This window comes from Amblyomma mixtum, chromosome 9, assembly GCF_055824585.1.
Source record: "Amblyomma mixtum isolate Tamu chromosome 9, ASM5582458v1, whole genome shotgun sequence".
In the NCBI taxonomy this organism is placed as follows: Eukaryota; Metazoa; Arthropoda; class Arachnida; order Ixodida; family Ixodidae; genus Amblyomma; species Amblyomma mixtum.
This window is the reverse complement of record NC_143020.1, coordinates 68,744,874-68,758,632: the sequence shown is the minus strand read 5'-3', so window position 1 is coordinate 68,758,632 and position 13,759 is coordinate 68,744,874. Positions and strand designations below refer to the sequence as shown.

Here is a 13,759-nt window from a genome sequence, read left to right as displayed (position 1 = left end):
TGCCTCCTGCGGCGTGATTACGTCCGGTGTGGTTATGTTTTTTTTAATGTATGCCTGCAGGTTCCAACTTTTGGACTGGAAGCCTCTGCAGTTCCACTGCCAGATTTTAATTTGTTGGCGAGGGGACATGATGTCCTACAGAGGCTGCTGCTGCGGTTGCAGCGAGGGGAGGGTGTTGCCGGCAACAGGGGGAAGCCTGGCTTCTATGTTTGCTAGTTGTTCCAGAATTTGCTGGAAGCAACCCATGGTTCGTTCTCTGAACATGACGAATTCCGCCGTCAGATTGTCAGCACGTTCGGCTATTTTGTCTACCCTAGCGGTAAGGGCATCAATTCTAGCGTCTTGAGCGTCAACCCGCTTCAAGAGTGTGTTCATGTCTGACCTAACCTTGATGTGGGTTTTAGCCGATGCGTCCTCGTTAGGACTTTCTGCCGCCTTTTAGGGAGTGCTGTCGTTTGTGTTTCCCTCTCTGGGTAGAGGTCTTTTCAAGGGGACTCTGGTGTCTGTGTCCATTGTGTTTTGAATGTCTCCCCCTTCATATGCGTCACGCGGGGGCGCCTGACTCGCGTTTTGTGATTGTTGCAAAGGTGGGTTTTCGACCACCTTCGGCTGTTTTGTGTTAGCGTTAATGAGTTTCCTCAGCTCCGCCATCTCCTTGTTTATGGTGTCTAGCTCTCTGTCTCTCTTAGCGAGCTGCTCTACCAGTTCCTTCTCCCGAGCGGTTTCCCAAGAAGAGGCCTTATCTGGCGAGCTCACCTTTTTGCCCGCGTCTCTGTCCTTGCTTGAGCCTCTTCCTCTGCTCGAGCTGCTCTCTCTGTCAGGACCCGAGCTGGCGCCTCCGGTCCACGGTAATGGTGGGAAGGAGCTCGATCTGCTTCTCCCCCGGTGGCCTTGGCGGGTGCCGCTGTGGTCCCTGGTCTTCGGTCTTGGTTGGTGTCCGGAGTCAAGTTGCCGCAGGTCGTTCTTGGCTTTATAAGGTTCTTTCTTTGCCAGCCGATACTTGCAATTCCGGCTGCCGGTGTTGTGTGGCCCCCCGCATACGATGCATTCGGGCTTGCATGTCGGCAGTTCTCCCTCCGGTGGGTCTGGATGGTCTTCGCCGCATCTGCGGCAACGCTTTACCCATGGCTTATAGCACATATCCGTCCTGTGTCCCGTCTTCCTGCAGTTGTAGCAGGTCTCCACCCGCTCTCGGTACGGGTAGACGATGAACACTGATCCCCAGTAGAAGACTTGTCTGGGAAGCTTCTTCTGTCCAAAGGTGATGAGAATAGATCTCGACTTGCCAATTCTTCTGTCGTTCAGTACTACGATGTCCGGGTTGCGTTTGATGAATCCTTGGCGGACGTCTTCCGGTGTTCCGATATCATAGGCGTTGTATACCACGCCCTTAATTGCGTCGTCGGGAGCTGCGACGTAGGGTGCCATGGCGAGGGTCTTCTCCCCGATAACTATCGTCTTTATCCTCGCGTAGGTGCTCGCGCGTTGACGATTCGGTGTGCTGATCGTGTACGTGTATTTCACGGAGTTGATTCTTGAAGTGTCTTCGTCCAGAACATCTCCGTATGGTAGTTGCGCGGCCGCGCAGGTGGCCTGCAGTAGGTGACGTGGCACGTAATCGTTCAAGTTCCATCCTCTGGGCCTGAAGATTATTTTATAGTCGCTCTCCGGGAGCTTCGGCATTGGTGCCCTTTTTCGGATGTTCGGGTCCTGCCTCTTTTTCTGAGTGGCAGTCGATTTCTTCTCCCCGGCGCCGTGATCGCCAGCGTTCCCACCGAAATTCGCGGCGGCGTTCGTGCCAGCGTTTCCGCTGGCGTTTCCAGGCTTCCCGCCTTTTTTCATCATGCGGTCGTGCATGCTGAGAACGGTCTCCCACTCACCGTTCTCAAATTCCGAGGGTGCCAGTTCATCTCCGTCGACGGCGTTGATCATCGTGGTGGTCACGGGGCCGCCCCAGGGGCCGGCTCCCGTCGATGCACGGGTAGCTACGCTAGGTCTGGGCGTTAGGCCTAGCTAGCTCTCACGCGCCCGAGAGGTGAAAAGTCCCATGAAATGTGAAATAGTCCACCGTTTGCCCGAAATCCAGTGTCCCCTTGCACACAGGGAGAATCCGGATCTGTTCGCGGTAGTTTCCGGCCCGCAGGCCCAAGTTGAACGCCGAAAAACAGCTGCTTGGCGGGAGCGAATGGAAGAGTTATGCTGCGTGCAAATTTCCGTCTGCACAAAGGAGAGATGGATGATGTTGTTCAGTGGCCATTCAGTCAAACAATCAAACTGCATGTTCTTCATCCCAAAGGATGTTTAGAACGCGAGCTCAAAGAAAGCACACGTACATCTCTTGGTCCTTGTGCAAGGCCGAAGGTGTCAAGCAACGAAGAGTCGTTTGGTAGTAATGCCTCACTCAGTCTTGATGACCTAATCAGAGATGGCTACGTGCAAGACGACAAGCTCAGTGTGATGTTCCAGGTTCTACGGTGATTGAAGTCTGAAGGACAGCAGAGTCCCGGAGAGCCATCCAGCACGCATACACAACATTACTTCTTGATTTATTTTTATATGTGTTATCTGGGGATATGTTGACGGCCTGACGGCATTTACTCCTCTTAACTTGCCTCGGAGACTGTTTCTTCGTAGCAGTGTTTGCCCATATATATGAACTCTGAACGGCGGGCAAAACTGGAAGCAGTGATACTCGGATAAAACAAGACTCCTTCCATTCTGGCCACTGTGTGTGCGTGTGCTTGTGCGCGCGCGTGCGCGCGTTTGGTTTGTGTGCTTGATTTATGGGTTCGGTTTGTGGGGTTTTAACGTCCGAAAGCGACTGTGAGGGACGCCGTAGTTAAGAGCTCCGGAAATTTCTGCCAACTGGGGTTCTTTAGCACTGACATCGCATAGTACAAGCACTGTAAACAAAAATATACCCAAAAGGGAGTAAAAATGGTGGCGGCCACCCATTTTACTCCATTTGTGAAAACATTTACTCCATGAGTGGGGAGTAAAAAGGTGGACTGTCCTCCATTTTACTCCCATGAGGGAATAATGGAGTTTAAATAAGGATTTACCAGAATTTACTCCAGTCTAGAAAGGGAGTTAATGGCGCCAAATACTCCACCAGTGCCGAAATGGAGTAAAAAAACACCATTTTGTGCAATCCGCCCCGCCACCTAGCGCCTCGTCTGCTTCTGGTCAGTCGTCTGATAATGGCGGTGAGTGAAGACCGCTTTGTTACCATCGTCGCTGGATCTCTGCTCACTTCTGCTCCTTTATGGACGCCTGCCGCGGTACAAGATATCGGCTTGTCGCCGTTTTCCGCTACAGTACGGTACATAATTGAATTGCTCCTTTGAAGCTTCCAGTGCTCTAACCATACCTAACTTTCCTTTGTTTGTGTCGCCACCCTGTTACAGCCTTCTCTTAGGCCTAATTCTCACAGGCTTTTTTCAGTGTGGTCCTCGCAGTGTATTGCAGCAGATTATGTGGTTCTTGAACGTGGAACTGTGATAGAGTATAGTGTCAACCCAGATCTCTATTGAGCTCATGATGCTACATTTTTCCTCAGTCATATTGAAAAGCCAAGCCTTAATGAAGTGAATATGGAAGGAAACACTGCCATTCCAAACTGCCATCAGGGATGTTTTCAACTTTTCTGCTTTGCTTTTTAGTCAAATACAGCGTGGTGCATGACCGTGAAAACTGCCCAGCGACTCCTTCTCAGTTTGGAACTGTTGATTATAATGTTACAGCCCTTTAACTACAAACACGGCCAACCAAACGAGCTCGTACAGCAAAGGGAGACGACAAGCAGACGACTCCTGCCGCCTACGCCGCCGCTGGGCTTGCAGACAGCGAATAGAATGCGGGACGCGGAGTTACATTAGGGCAGCGCAGTTTCCCAAGTTGGGTTGCCGGCGGCCCGCAGAGCTACTGCCCGTTTCCACCGCTGTCACTGTAAGAATGAGCCTGAAAGAGGATATATAAACTATAAATATCGCGCCATTTTCGGGATCCATTTCTATAAGGGAGTAAAAAATTTACTCCCTTTTCACTCCTTAATAACTCCCTTATATAAGGGAGTAACTAAAAAACTCCATACATATGGAGTAAAAAAACCTCCTTCAAACCTCCTTCAAAAGGAATCAAATCGCTCGAAACAGATGCGCTGGAATGCGCCTCTTCGGTCTACTGGAGCGAACAGGTGTACCTGTGTGGCTACTGCATGTCACCGGGGCTAAAGTTCGTAAAGAATGGCGCTTGTATGCACATGACGGTGGCGCTCTTGATTAGGAAGGGTCACAATGACGACGCTGTTCTGTGGCCATTCCCGCTCAAGATACGGGTGGGCATAATACACCCACAAGAAAAGATGCCATCTGCCGTTGAAGGCAAGCCAGCATTCATTGGGACGCCATGCAAAAACCTAAAAACTCCAGTAACACAGGAATGAATTTCCTTCATCCGTTAATTAATATTAGCGCTCTACAGAAGTACGGCTTCGTATTGGAGGACAACCTTCCAATTATGTGGGAAGTGCTTCCATGAGTCGCACTTGCACAAAGCGTTGATCGAAAGCCATTTCCTTGTTCTGGCATCTTTTTGAGCACTTTGTTTTTAATGCTTAGGCTGCGCAGTATTCCGGAACATATCCGCCTCGGCAATTTTTTCTACAACTGCATTCACTATACACTTTTGTTCTTATATACTTGGGTTTAACTTGAAAAAATTGCCTTACTAGCAAGAAAAAGATGTAGCGTAATATCCTAAGCACATGGTCTTTTTCCCCACCTTCATTGTTTCATTTGGTCAAGTTTGGGTAACTAGACATCTGAACTTGTCCGTGTGTCATCCATACCAGACCGCAAACAAGGAAACATTTGCCGAGGCTGACTATGAGGCTGACTATGACTAAGCATATTGCTGTGGGCAATGGTGTTATATTAAGCGGCTGTGGTGCTTCAAAACACGGCCTTTAGCTTAGGGTGGAAACTGGAGGAAGTAAACAGGTAATAAAAAGTAAGGTACCATTGTGTTATTTATTTTTTCACTGATTCGTGTACAGCCAATTTCAACGTCAAGTGAAGAAAAAAGCGCCATAGACAAGGACGTGACACGGCAACAAAGACATTGAACTAACAACTAGGGTTTATTGTCAGACAAGAATTGTTTATAGGTCACACAAAAAAGAGCAAAAGTGCGTCAGTCGGGCTACTATCAGCTGCGAAAGAACATAAAAGGTAACTTTGATGAGTCAGATGGCGTATGAAAACGCCATCTGCCAAGTAAAAACAGTGAGCGAAAATAAAATTGACATTCATATCTAAAAAAGGGCGACCAATGAACAATGGCGAATCATGTTGCACACTAATAGTGCCGGAAGGGAATGAAAAATTGCCGCAGGCCTGGCTTCAAGTAATTGGAGGGCTTGGAGTCTTTTACAGTTTCACAAGGAACAAACAGTTTCCCAAGGAACAAACAAAGTTCATGGGTAACTTTCTTTAAATACCAGCAGAGTGCCTGAAGGATTTTGTGAAATGTGTGGGGGAATACCCGAAGGCGAAGTAGATTTGAAAAATTGGAGTAATTATTCACTGACGTCCAGCCAAGCGAAGCCATACGGCAACAAAATAAAGCTGCACAGCTTTCTCAGGAACGTCTTGGTTAAAGAAGAATGAAATAAATCCAAGAGGATTTATCAGGCGCCAGGTCCTAAACCAAGAAAAGCGTCGTAGCGCCGAAAAGAAACAAACACTAAGTGAGATGGAAAAGGCGCTACAACCCTTTTCTGGAAATACGCACCAACTAGCCGCCCGACAAGTGTTACTCCTAAACCAAGGCTTTCGGTTTCTGAGTCGTTCGTTGGTGAAGGACACTATAAGAAACTGTTCCTAACACTAGTTTTTCAACGCAAACCGGGGTAGTTTTGCAAGGAAAGTTTGAGCCTCCGCTGGCGTCGAAACTCCGGCACGGACGGGATGCAAACCGCTAATCTCGAACGCGCGCACCTCGGCGGCAATGTTGTAACCGTGAAATATTACTATTGAGTATTACAACGCCATGACCACTCTGCGCCTGCAGCAATTCACATAGAGTATTCTCATTTTGTAATGTGTTGCAAAATTTCATTTCTGCCATTAGGCAGGGAACAGAAATATATTATTCGCTTGATCCCTTCAGAAAGAAAGCCGCCTGAGTTAAAGCTACGTATTGGAGAGGTTGTAAATGCAGCCGAAGAGATAACGACAGCCAAACGGGAGCAGCAGGTAATACTTTTCGCGAGAGGTAGTGGATGCATGCCGCTCTGATAGTCGCCCTGACGACCAAACGAAATAGATAAGAGCCCGCACGGAGAGGGCGGAAAAATGCAGTTTTTCAGGCGGCGGGGCAGCGAGCGCACGCGAAGAGTGATGCCTTCTGCCGCTACCCAATATACCCTGGTCGGCTTCAGCCCGGACCTCGACTGGAGACCTCTGAATTTCGTGAAGACCATTCCGACGAACAGGGTGTGCAGTGCCTGCGGGCTGGTGCGCAAGAGGACCGCGTTGCTGTCCTGCATGCACGTGCTGTGCGACTGGTGCTACGAGCAATGCGCCCAGGAAGACATGCACGTCTGTCCGCTGGACGGCCACGAGTGGCACGACGAAGACGACGTCGAGTGGAGGGACTTTCCTCTAGATCAGCTGCTGAGGCGAGAGGTTAGTCACTCAACTTCCGCCTCCCCTCCTCCTTTTCTTTTAAAGCTAAAAACTATACTCCTTTCCCCCTTAGCCTGAAGCTCAACTGGGTCTTTGATTTGACCTCTAATGGGAGGCGCGCCGCATGTCGAAAATCGCGAGCGGCCGGGGCCTCGATCTTCTTCTTCATCGTCGCCATAGCTGCGCGCTTGGCAGTCACGTCCACCGCGGCGCAGGCCGCTGCTCTGCCGCTCATTCTCCCCTGTGGCTGCACGTGAGAGTCACCTGACTCGCTTTTGAGCTTGGCGGTCACGTCCACCGCTGCCCCGACCGCCGTTCTGGACGCTTGATCTTGCACTTGTGGCACGTGGTTTGCGCTCGCTGAAGGCCTGAAAAAATACAGGTGAACCAAAGCTGGACAGTGTATAACCATGCTTAGGAACTCTCGCTCAGTTTATGCTGGCTGAGGTGAGTTGCGCCACAGCCACTTTTTGTCTGGAGCTGTCGATAACCTTCATTTGTTCCGGAAAAAAGCCTTCTACAAAAGAAATCAAAATGCAACACGCGGAACAAGAAGTGGACAGACGGAACCACTCGCTCTGACTGCTTAACAAAAAGTTGCACTCGGTTGTATTAGAACGCTCTATTGCGGTATACCATTGCAGCCCGTGTCTTCGTGTGTTATTTTCTTCGGCCGTGTACTGCGCTTTGAATTGCCTGAGTACCAGCCTTAACTAACGATGCCAACGTCATTAAATAACCGTGCAATGAATAGAAACCAGTTTACGACAGGATGGTTTGCGGGATCATTCAAACGCGTATACCTCGGAATGATTTAAGTATGTCGTAACCTTAATACAACCGGAAGCAAGAAAGCGTCTGGAAATCTTCGCCACGAAGAAAGTCGTCGTGGTCTTTAATCAGGGATAGTTATGCCCCAAGTTAATCCTTTGTTTTCACTTCCACGCGAAACAATCCATTTTTTTGCCCTGTTTACCAACTTTGCCTAATTTTTATTATTCCTGCAAGCTCTGTTTCTCGTTCAGTGCGTTGGTATTTTTTTATGGTCTTTGTTGTTTGTGAGGAAAGCATATTTCGAAGAAAAGAAATCTTGCCACATCATGCAATAAGCCAGCGGTGATAAGCATTCTTAATTTCATCCGCCAACCTAACTTTCTGCCGCCCCCTGCTACGCTTGCTTTCTGTTGGAATCCACTCCGTTATCCTTAAGGACCAGCGGGTATCTTGCTTTGCATTACATGCCTTGCCTAAGCCCATTCTTTCCTCTCGATTTCGACTAGGATGTCATTGACCCGCGTTTGAGGGTTGATGACTTCCAAATTAATGGTGGTTAATAAGAGAAGTTTACGTTGATGCAGCGGCCGCAGCTTGCAAAGGACAGGGGTTAATTGGAGAGACATGGGAGAGGTCTTGCCCTGCAGTGGGCGCTGTTAGGCTGATGATGACGATAATCATTCGGAGTCTTGTATGCTTTCACTGTCCGATGACGCCGACAGTAGTAGTGGCGGGGGTTATGGGTGCATGTGTGAAGAGCTGTGAAGATGAGGCTGCCTAAAGCAACAGCTGATAAGACGCTGATGAACTTACTGTTCGACAGTGGCCGATACCGTTAACAATGGCTCTCTGACCTTGCATGCTCCTATGGAAATGTGTGTATGAATGCTGCTGTTATTTCCCGGGTATTTTGAATGCTGGATAAGCAGGATACACTAAAGAAGCCGTACTATGGAGCCGCACAGACGACTCAGATGTCTCGAAGCTTTTAAGAAAAGGACACGTATTTGTGCATTGATGAAGGCACTCTTAAATATGGGCCGAGTTCCCTCTTAATACTCTCGCATTCTGTCCGGCTCTCCGGATTTGTGAGTAATGAAGACTGTGCGAAAAAAATATATTTAGCAGTTAAAGGTGATCGTCGTGCGTAGTGTTTTATCATATGTCATGGTATTTTGTATTGTTCCAAAAGAGAAAAAAAGCTATTGTTAATAAACATTCTTATCCGCGGAGGTTCCAGAGGCACCGAAGCAGCGCAGCTAATATGCCAAATATTATTGGCAAGGGTTGCTCCTACAACGGACCACAATTAAACCATCCATTTCCAACGTTGGGCCGATTGATTATGTTGCTTGTGTGTAGTGTTATGCGATACCTTAATTGACAGTCAGAGCTCGCTAATCTGAACAATTTTAATGCTAGATGAGGTAAAATAGACCGTGGACAACAAGCTCTTTCAGTCAGGTGCGGTCATGACTCAAAGGAAAGACCTCTATTTCTGCTTTTTCGCGACGAGGAGAGGCTTCAGTTTTTTTAGAGCGCAGCTCTTTGGCGTCTCTTCCTGGGTTTCGCGTCGGCGTCGTAACCAGCTCCGCCCCCAATGTCACGCTTTTCAATTCGTCGAAATGCTCGTGACGTCGCAGTGCGCGAATTTCAAATGGGGCCAATTGTACTTTGCCTAGTAACCATGCAACCAATCAAAGGGATCGTATAGTGATGCTGCAACTAAGTTGGACTGAGTTTAGTTAATTGCTTAATTAATCAATTCGCCTAATTAATATAGAGGAGAATGAAGAGGTCAGAAGAAAAGAAAAGAAAGACGCGCGCCGCAGCGACAACAGCGTCCGCGGAAGGAGACGCTGCTGAAAAAAAACAGATAAGTACGATGTTTAGAAAAATTTTATTTACATATGTACACATGCCAAGGTTACCAGGTACAGTGACATTTCCAAGAACACATGACAATAAGCATGTAAGGCGAGCCAATTAAACAGCTACCATAAACATCTCTAACTAATATGAATTGCTCGTGGGCGATGTAAAACAGAATAGAATACCTATTGACACAAGGGTGAAAAGGCAATAATTACGAAGCCGCGTTCCCTCCACCACCACGCACTTCCCACTCAGTAAGACGTTGCTCGTTTCATATACGTTGTGTCGAACATCCTAGACAGTTCCAACAATTGACAGGTTAATGACAGAACACGATGGAGAGAAATGCAATAATATAAATATGAAATAGCCTAATTAACCTTTCTAGTTAGACCGCATAAATCAATAAAACCGAGAACGAAATTGGTCGAGTTGGGGAATCGAACCAGGGTCTCCGGAGTGCGATACGAGCACGCTAGCCACTCCGTAATGCCAGCTGAATGGTTTTGAATGAACAAAGGCGCGTCTAGCTAATACGGCGTCTTCGTTCACTCCCATCTTCCCCCTTTCCCTTACGGCGAGGTGCAGGTGTCCACCCAGATATGCGAGAGAGATACATTTCCTTTCCTCAAAAAATAAATTTACCGTCCGGCAAGGCGTACAGCCGAATTGGCGATGGCGTTCTGTGGACTCCCTGGCAGCGTTGCAAGACGCTGTCGCGTTCCACTCTTACAGGCGAAGCTTAACATGTTAACCACACATCAGTAACACACGCAGACAGCCAATGGACGCGTCATTCGCTGGCAGCACTTGATTCATCATTCACAACCAGATTCTTAACGTACGCTCCCTTGCCGCACATGCCAAGGACGTACACCACGATCACATTCTGCGCCATTCCTCTGTACTTTGCTGAAACCTGGATGGATCCCGAAGAGCCTCTCGAAATCATACATTTCCTATACTGCTGTGGTGCTCGCAGAGACCACAACAGAGCGGCGGGAGTCGCTATCTACTTGCGCATAGGTCTCTCTGCAATACCAGTCGAAATGTTTGCCACGTCACATGAAGTTGGCGAACTGTGCGCCGCAAAGTTGTCCAACGACTTGCTGGTAGTAGCTGCCTACTTCGCCCCTACCGCACTCACGAAAGACGTCGTGCACTTCCTGCAACTCGCATTAACCGTCCATCGATCCACACCGCTGTTAGTAGTGGGGGACTTTAATGTTGACATAAAGACAAACAGCAATTTCCTAACACTTATGCGGGAGAACATCCCGTTCCTCTCGCTCGTAACGCGTCCCACGGCTGTGACAACCTCGCGAGGCACTTGTATAGATCTCGTCTTTGAGAATCAAGCATTGGTGTACCAAGTCGAACATATATCAGTCTATTTCTCCGACCACAAAGCTTCCTTCATGACTGTCAAGAACTGTTAGTGGAATCTTTGTTAAAGGAATACGTGTGAAAAATAAAAAAAAAACTCTGTGATAGCGCATACATGTGTTGCTCGATTCCTTTGCCTCAATCTATCGAAAAGGTGAAACAGCTTATATGCTGCGCTCATATTTCGCATTAGGAAGTAAGTAATCGTCGGTAATTTTTTCATCTTTTTGCGGTCGTGGTCCACCGCAATACGGTACTGTGCGCAGTAGAGTGCGCCTTTTTGGCAAGAAACCAAAGCGACTCGCTTAGCGTGTCGCCGCTGCTGTCGCAAGCACGGTTTTGGTCATTCAACGCTTGTCTTTGAACAGCAACTGCCACTGCAGCTGAACAATTTCCCCAACAGTGGTATTTCTTTTGGTCCTAAGCGAAGGCAGATGAGCTGAACACAACTAGCCGCGATATTTTTGCATAAGATTCAAAACTCGTATCTGACGACGGGTTTCTCAAATAGTTAACATTCTTTATTGCTTCGAAGTATGAAAATCATTTCTTTTCCTTTTTCATGTATCGTATTCCGTGACCAACACGTAGTGCATTTAGCATGCGTAGCGAATGTCAAAGTTTATTTTTCAGAACACTAGCGTAAAAACCCTTGTTTTTCATGGTTTACTATTTATCATAAACTGACGTCTGGTGATTCAGTACGGTGGCATGTTTATATAGAATTAACTACAATCAGTCATTCCTTCATGCGTTAGGAATTTCGACGTTGCGTTTCTCTGACTGCAGTTTCAAAATGTCCAGCTGCTTTACTATGTTGTCTCCGTCTACCACCAATCCAACATTTGCTACCCAGATTAACTGCAGAGCACGATATCCTATGATCCTACCTTGTCTGAACGCGGCCATAATGCGGCATGCGCACAAATAAACATAGGTGCTGTTTAGTGTCATTCTCTGCTGCTGCTTACTGCAATGTACGTCTGTACGTACGCAGGTGGTCCAAAATGAGGGAGCATGGGGAGAACTAAAATCGTGACAACGGGTACAGGAAGGTATACATATAACTGCACTGTAATTTAGTTCACGTATTACACTAATATGAGTCAGAGTGAGGTTAGTGCAGAAGTGAAAATAGCACAGTGTCTTTGCACTTCATGTGTTGCAGGTATTTTGAAGAACAAACCTGTATAGCATCCTACTGTCCGTGTGCTCAACCAAGTGGTGACGTGAATTCAGCGCAGGAATTAACCTAAAAACAAAAATTGAAAAAAAAATCCATCGTTGGAGAGGTAATAGGGATTTCAATAGATATACTCTTGTTCGCCTTGCAGGTCAAGTGCTGGAATGCCGAACGGGGTTGCCAGCACGTGACGCCTGCTTCCACGATCGCCCACCATTTCCAGCGGGAATGTCTGCACCATTCTACTTGCTGCCCAAAGTGTTCGATGAGCGTCCTCTGCAGCGAAGTGTGCGCGCACCTCAGATCGGGAACTTGCGGCTCGATGACTGACGCCTCGTTGGAATCCCAAAGCAATTGCTACCCCAAGGATGGCAATGCGTCTTTTGCTACTTTCAGCCAAGCATTTCAAAAGCAGGCGGATGAAATGAAGGGCTATCTCGAAAGAATCACTGCTGATAATAGCACGCACGGTGAAAGGTTGAATGAAATTTCTCATGATATCAACGCATTCAAAGAAGCCTTAAGACAAGAAATCCTAGCGTCGAACGAGGAAATTAAAGAATATATGACCACACGCCGCGACACCGTAAACAATATTTCCCCAGGGGTAAATCGATTAGAAAGAACACTGACAGATAAGTTAGGTAATATGAGAACGGAAACTGCAGGAATTATTTCCCAAATCACAGCTGCCCTGGAGCAAGCCAGAACAGAAGGGAGGGAAAATGGTCAGAAGACGTTGGAGCGCATCACAAAAGTGCACACACTCGTTCAGCTGCAAGCAACGCGGTGCGAGTTTTTTGTACAGGGTGTGAAATCCCTTGAAGAGAAAGCGCTGAACGAAGGCTTTGCTAGCTATTACAACGAGAGGGTGTACCTGCGTGGTTACTGCATATCACCCGGCCTAGCTTTCAACAAAACAGGCGACTCGGTTACTGTGCATGCTTGCTTACAGCTGCACGAAGGCGACCTGGACGACGTTGTTCTGTGGCCATTCGAGCAAAGAATCAAGCTGAGCGTCGTGCACCCGCAGGGAGACACCGAACGTAAGGTCGGGGTTAAAACAGTACGTTCTCGGAGGAATTACCAAAAGCCCGAAACTTCAAGCAACGTTGGTGTTTGTCTCCTGAAGACTTCGTTTCTCCTAGCGGATCTCCTGAATGACGACTTTGTAGAGGACAACAAGCTTCGAGTCAAGTGGGAGCTCCTGCCTTAAGTTTCTCTTCTAAAGGCACAGGAAGAAGGAAGTGGCGCATGTGCACGGCGGGAACAAACTTTTTTTCGTGAGAACTTCTGGAGAATTAAAATTTGAAGAAAACCTCGTGGGCATTGCAATGTTTAATCTTTTTTGTTCAAAATAAATTCGCTGTTTAACTGCAATTTATTAAGGTTTGCTTTCGACGGCATTGCTGTTTTGCCCTACCAAACACTGCTTTTTAGCATCTTACAATTTCCGTTACCACACTCGCAAATTTTGTTTGGAAATGAAAGCTTTCACATCTGCTCATACCCAGCTTCACATCGATGGCTGCATATGTAATATTTCCGGGAATAAAAAAGCCTCCGTGTTCGTAATATTTTCCAAAAGAATACTGCGACACTCATGTCAGAATACCCCCCCCCCCCCCCCCACACACACACACACAATAACCCCGAATTCCCTCAAGAGCTGCAAAACATTCTGAACGAACTTACAAAACACCCTTACGCACTCGTGCTCCTTTTCGGAGATTTTAACTATCCTGACATCGATTGGAATAACCCTTATCAGCATATTTTTAGAGAGCATGAATCACAGGAGTTTGTGGACGTGTGCTTAAATTTTAATCTTACTCAATTAGTAACCCAGCCT

General features: G+C 47.5%; 1 protein-coding gene across 1 annotated transcript; it reads left to right on the top strand.

Moving 5' to 3' along the window:
- The first annotated feature begins 6,379 nt into the window (after positions 1-6,379).
- On the top strand, positions 6,380-13,444 carry LOC149329548 (uncharacterized). Its single transcript, XM_089562294.1, has 2 exons — positions 6,380-6,689; positions 12,059-13,444. The coding sequence occupies exons 1-2, from the start codon at positions 6,402-6,404 to the stop codon at positions 13,121-13,123; spliced, it is 1,353 nt and encodes a 450-aa protein (XP_089418420.1). The 5' UTR covers positions 6,380-6,401; the 3' UTR covers positions 13,124-13,444.
- The last annotated feature ends 315 nt before the right edge of the window (positions 13,445-13,759 follow it).

Bases quoted from the DNA above. Each gene is read 5' to 3' on its own strand.
- LOC149329548 (XM_089562294.1), top strand. From the start codon at position 6,402: ATGCCTTCTGCCGCTACCCAATATACCCTGGTCGGCTTCAGCCCGGAC. The intron at 6,690-12,058 runs GTTAGTCACTCA...TTCGCCTTGCAG, and splicing joins ATCAGCTGCTGAGGCGAGAG to GTCAAGTGCTGGAATGCCGA.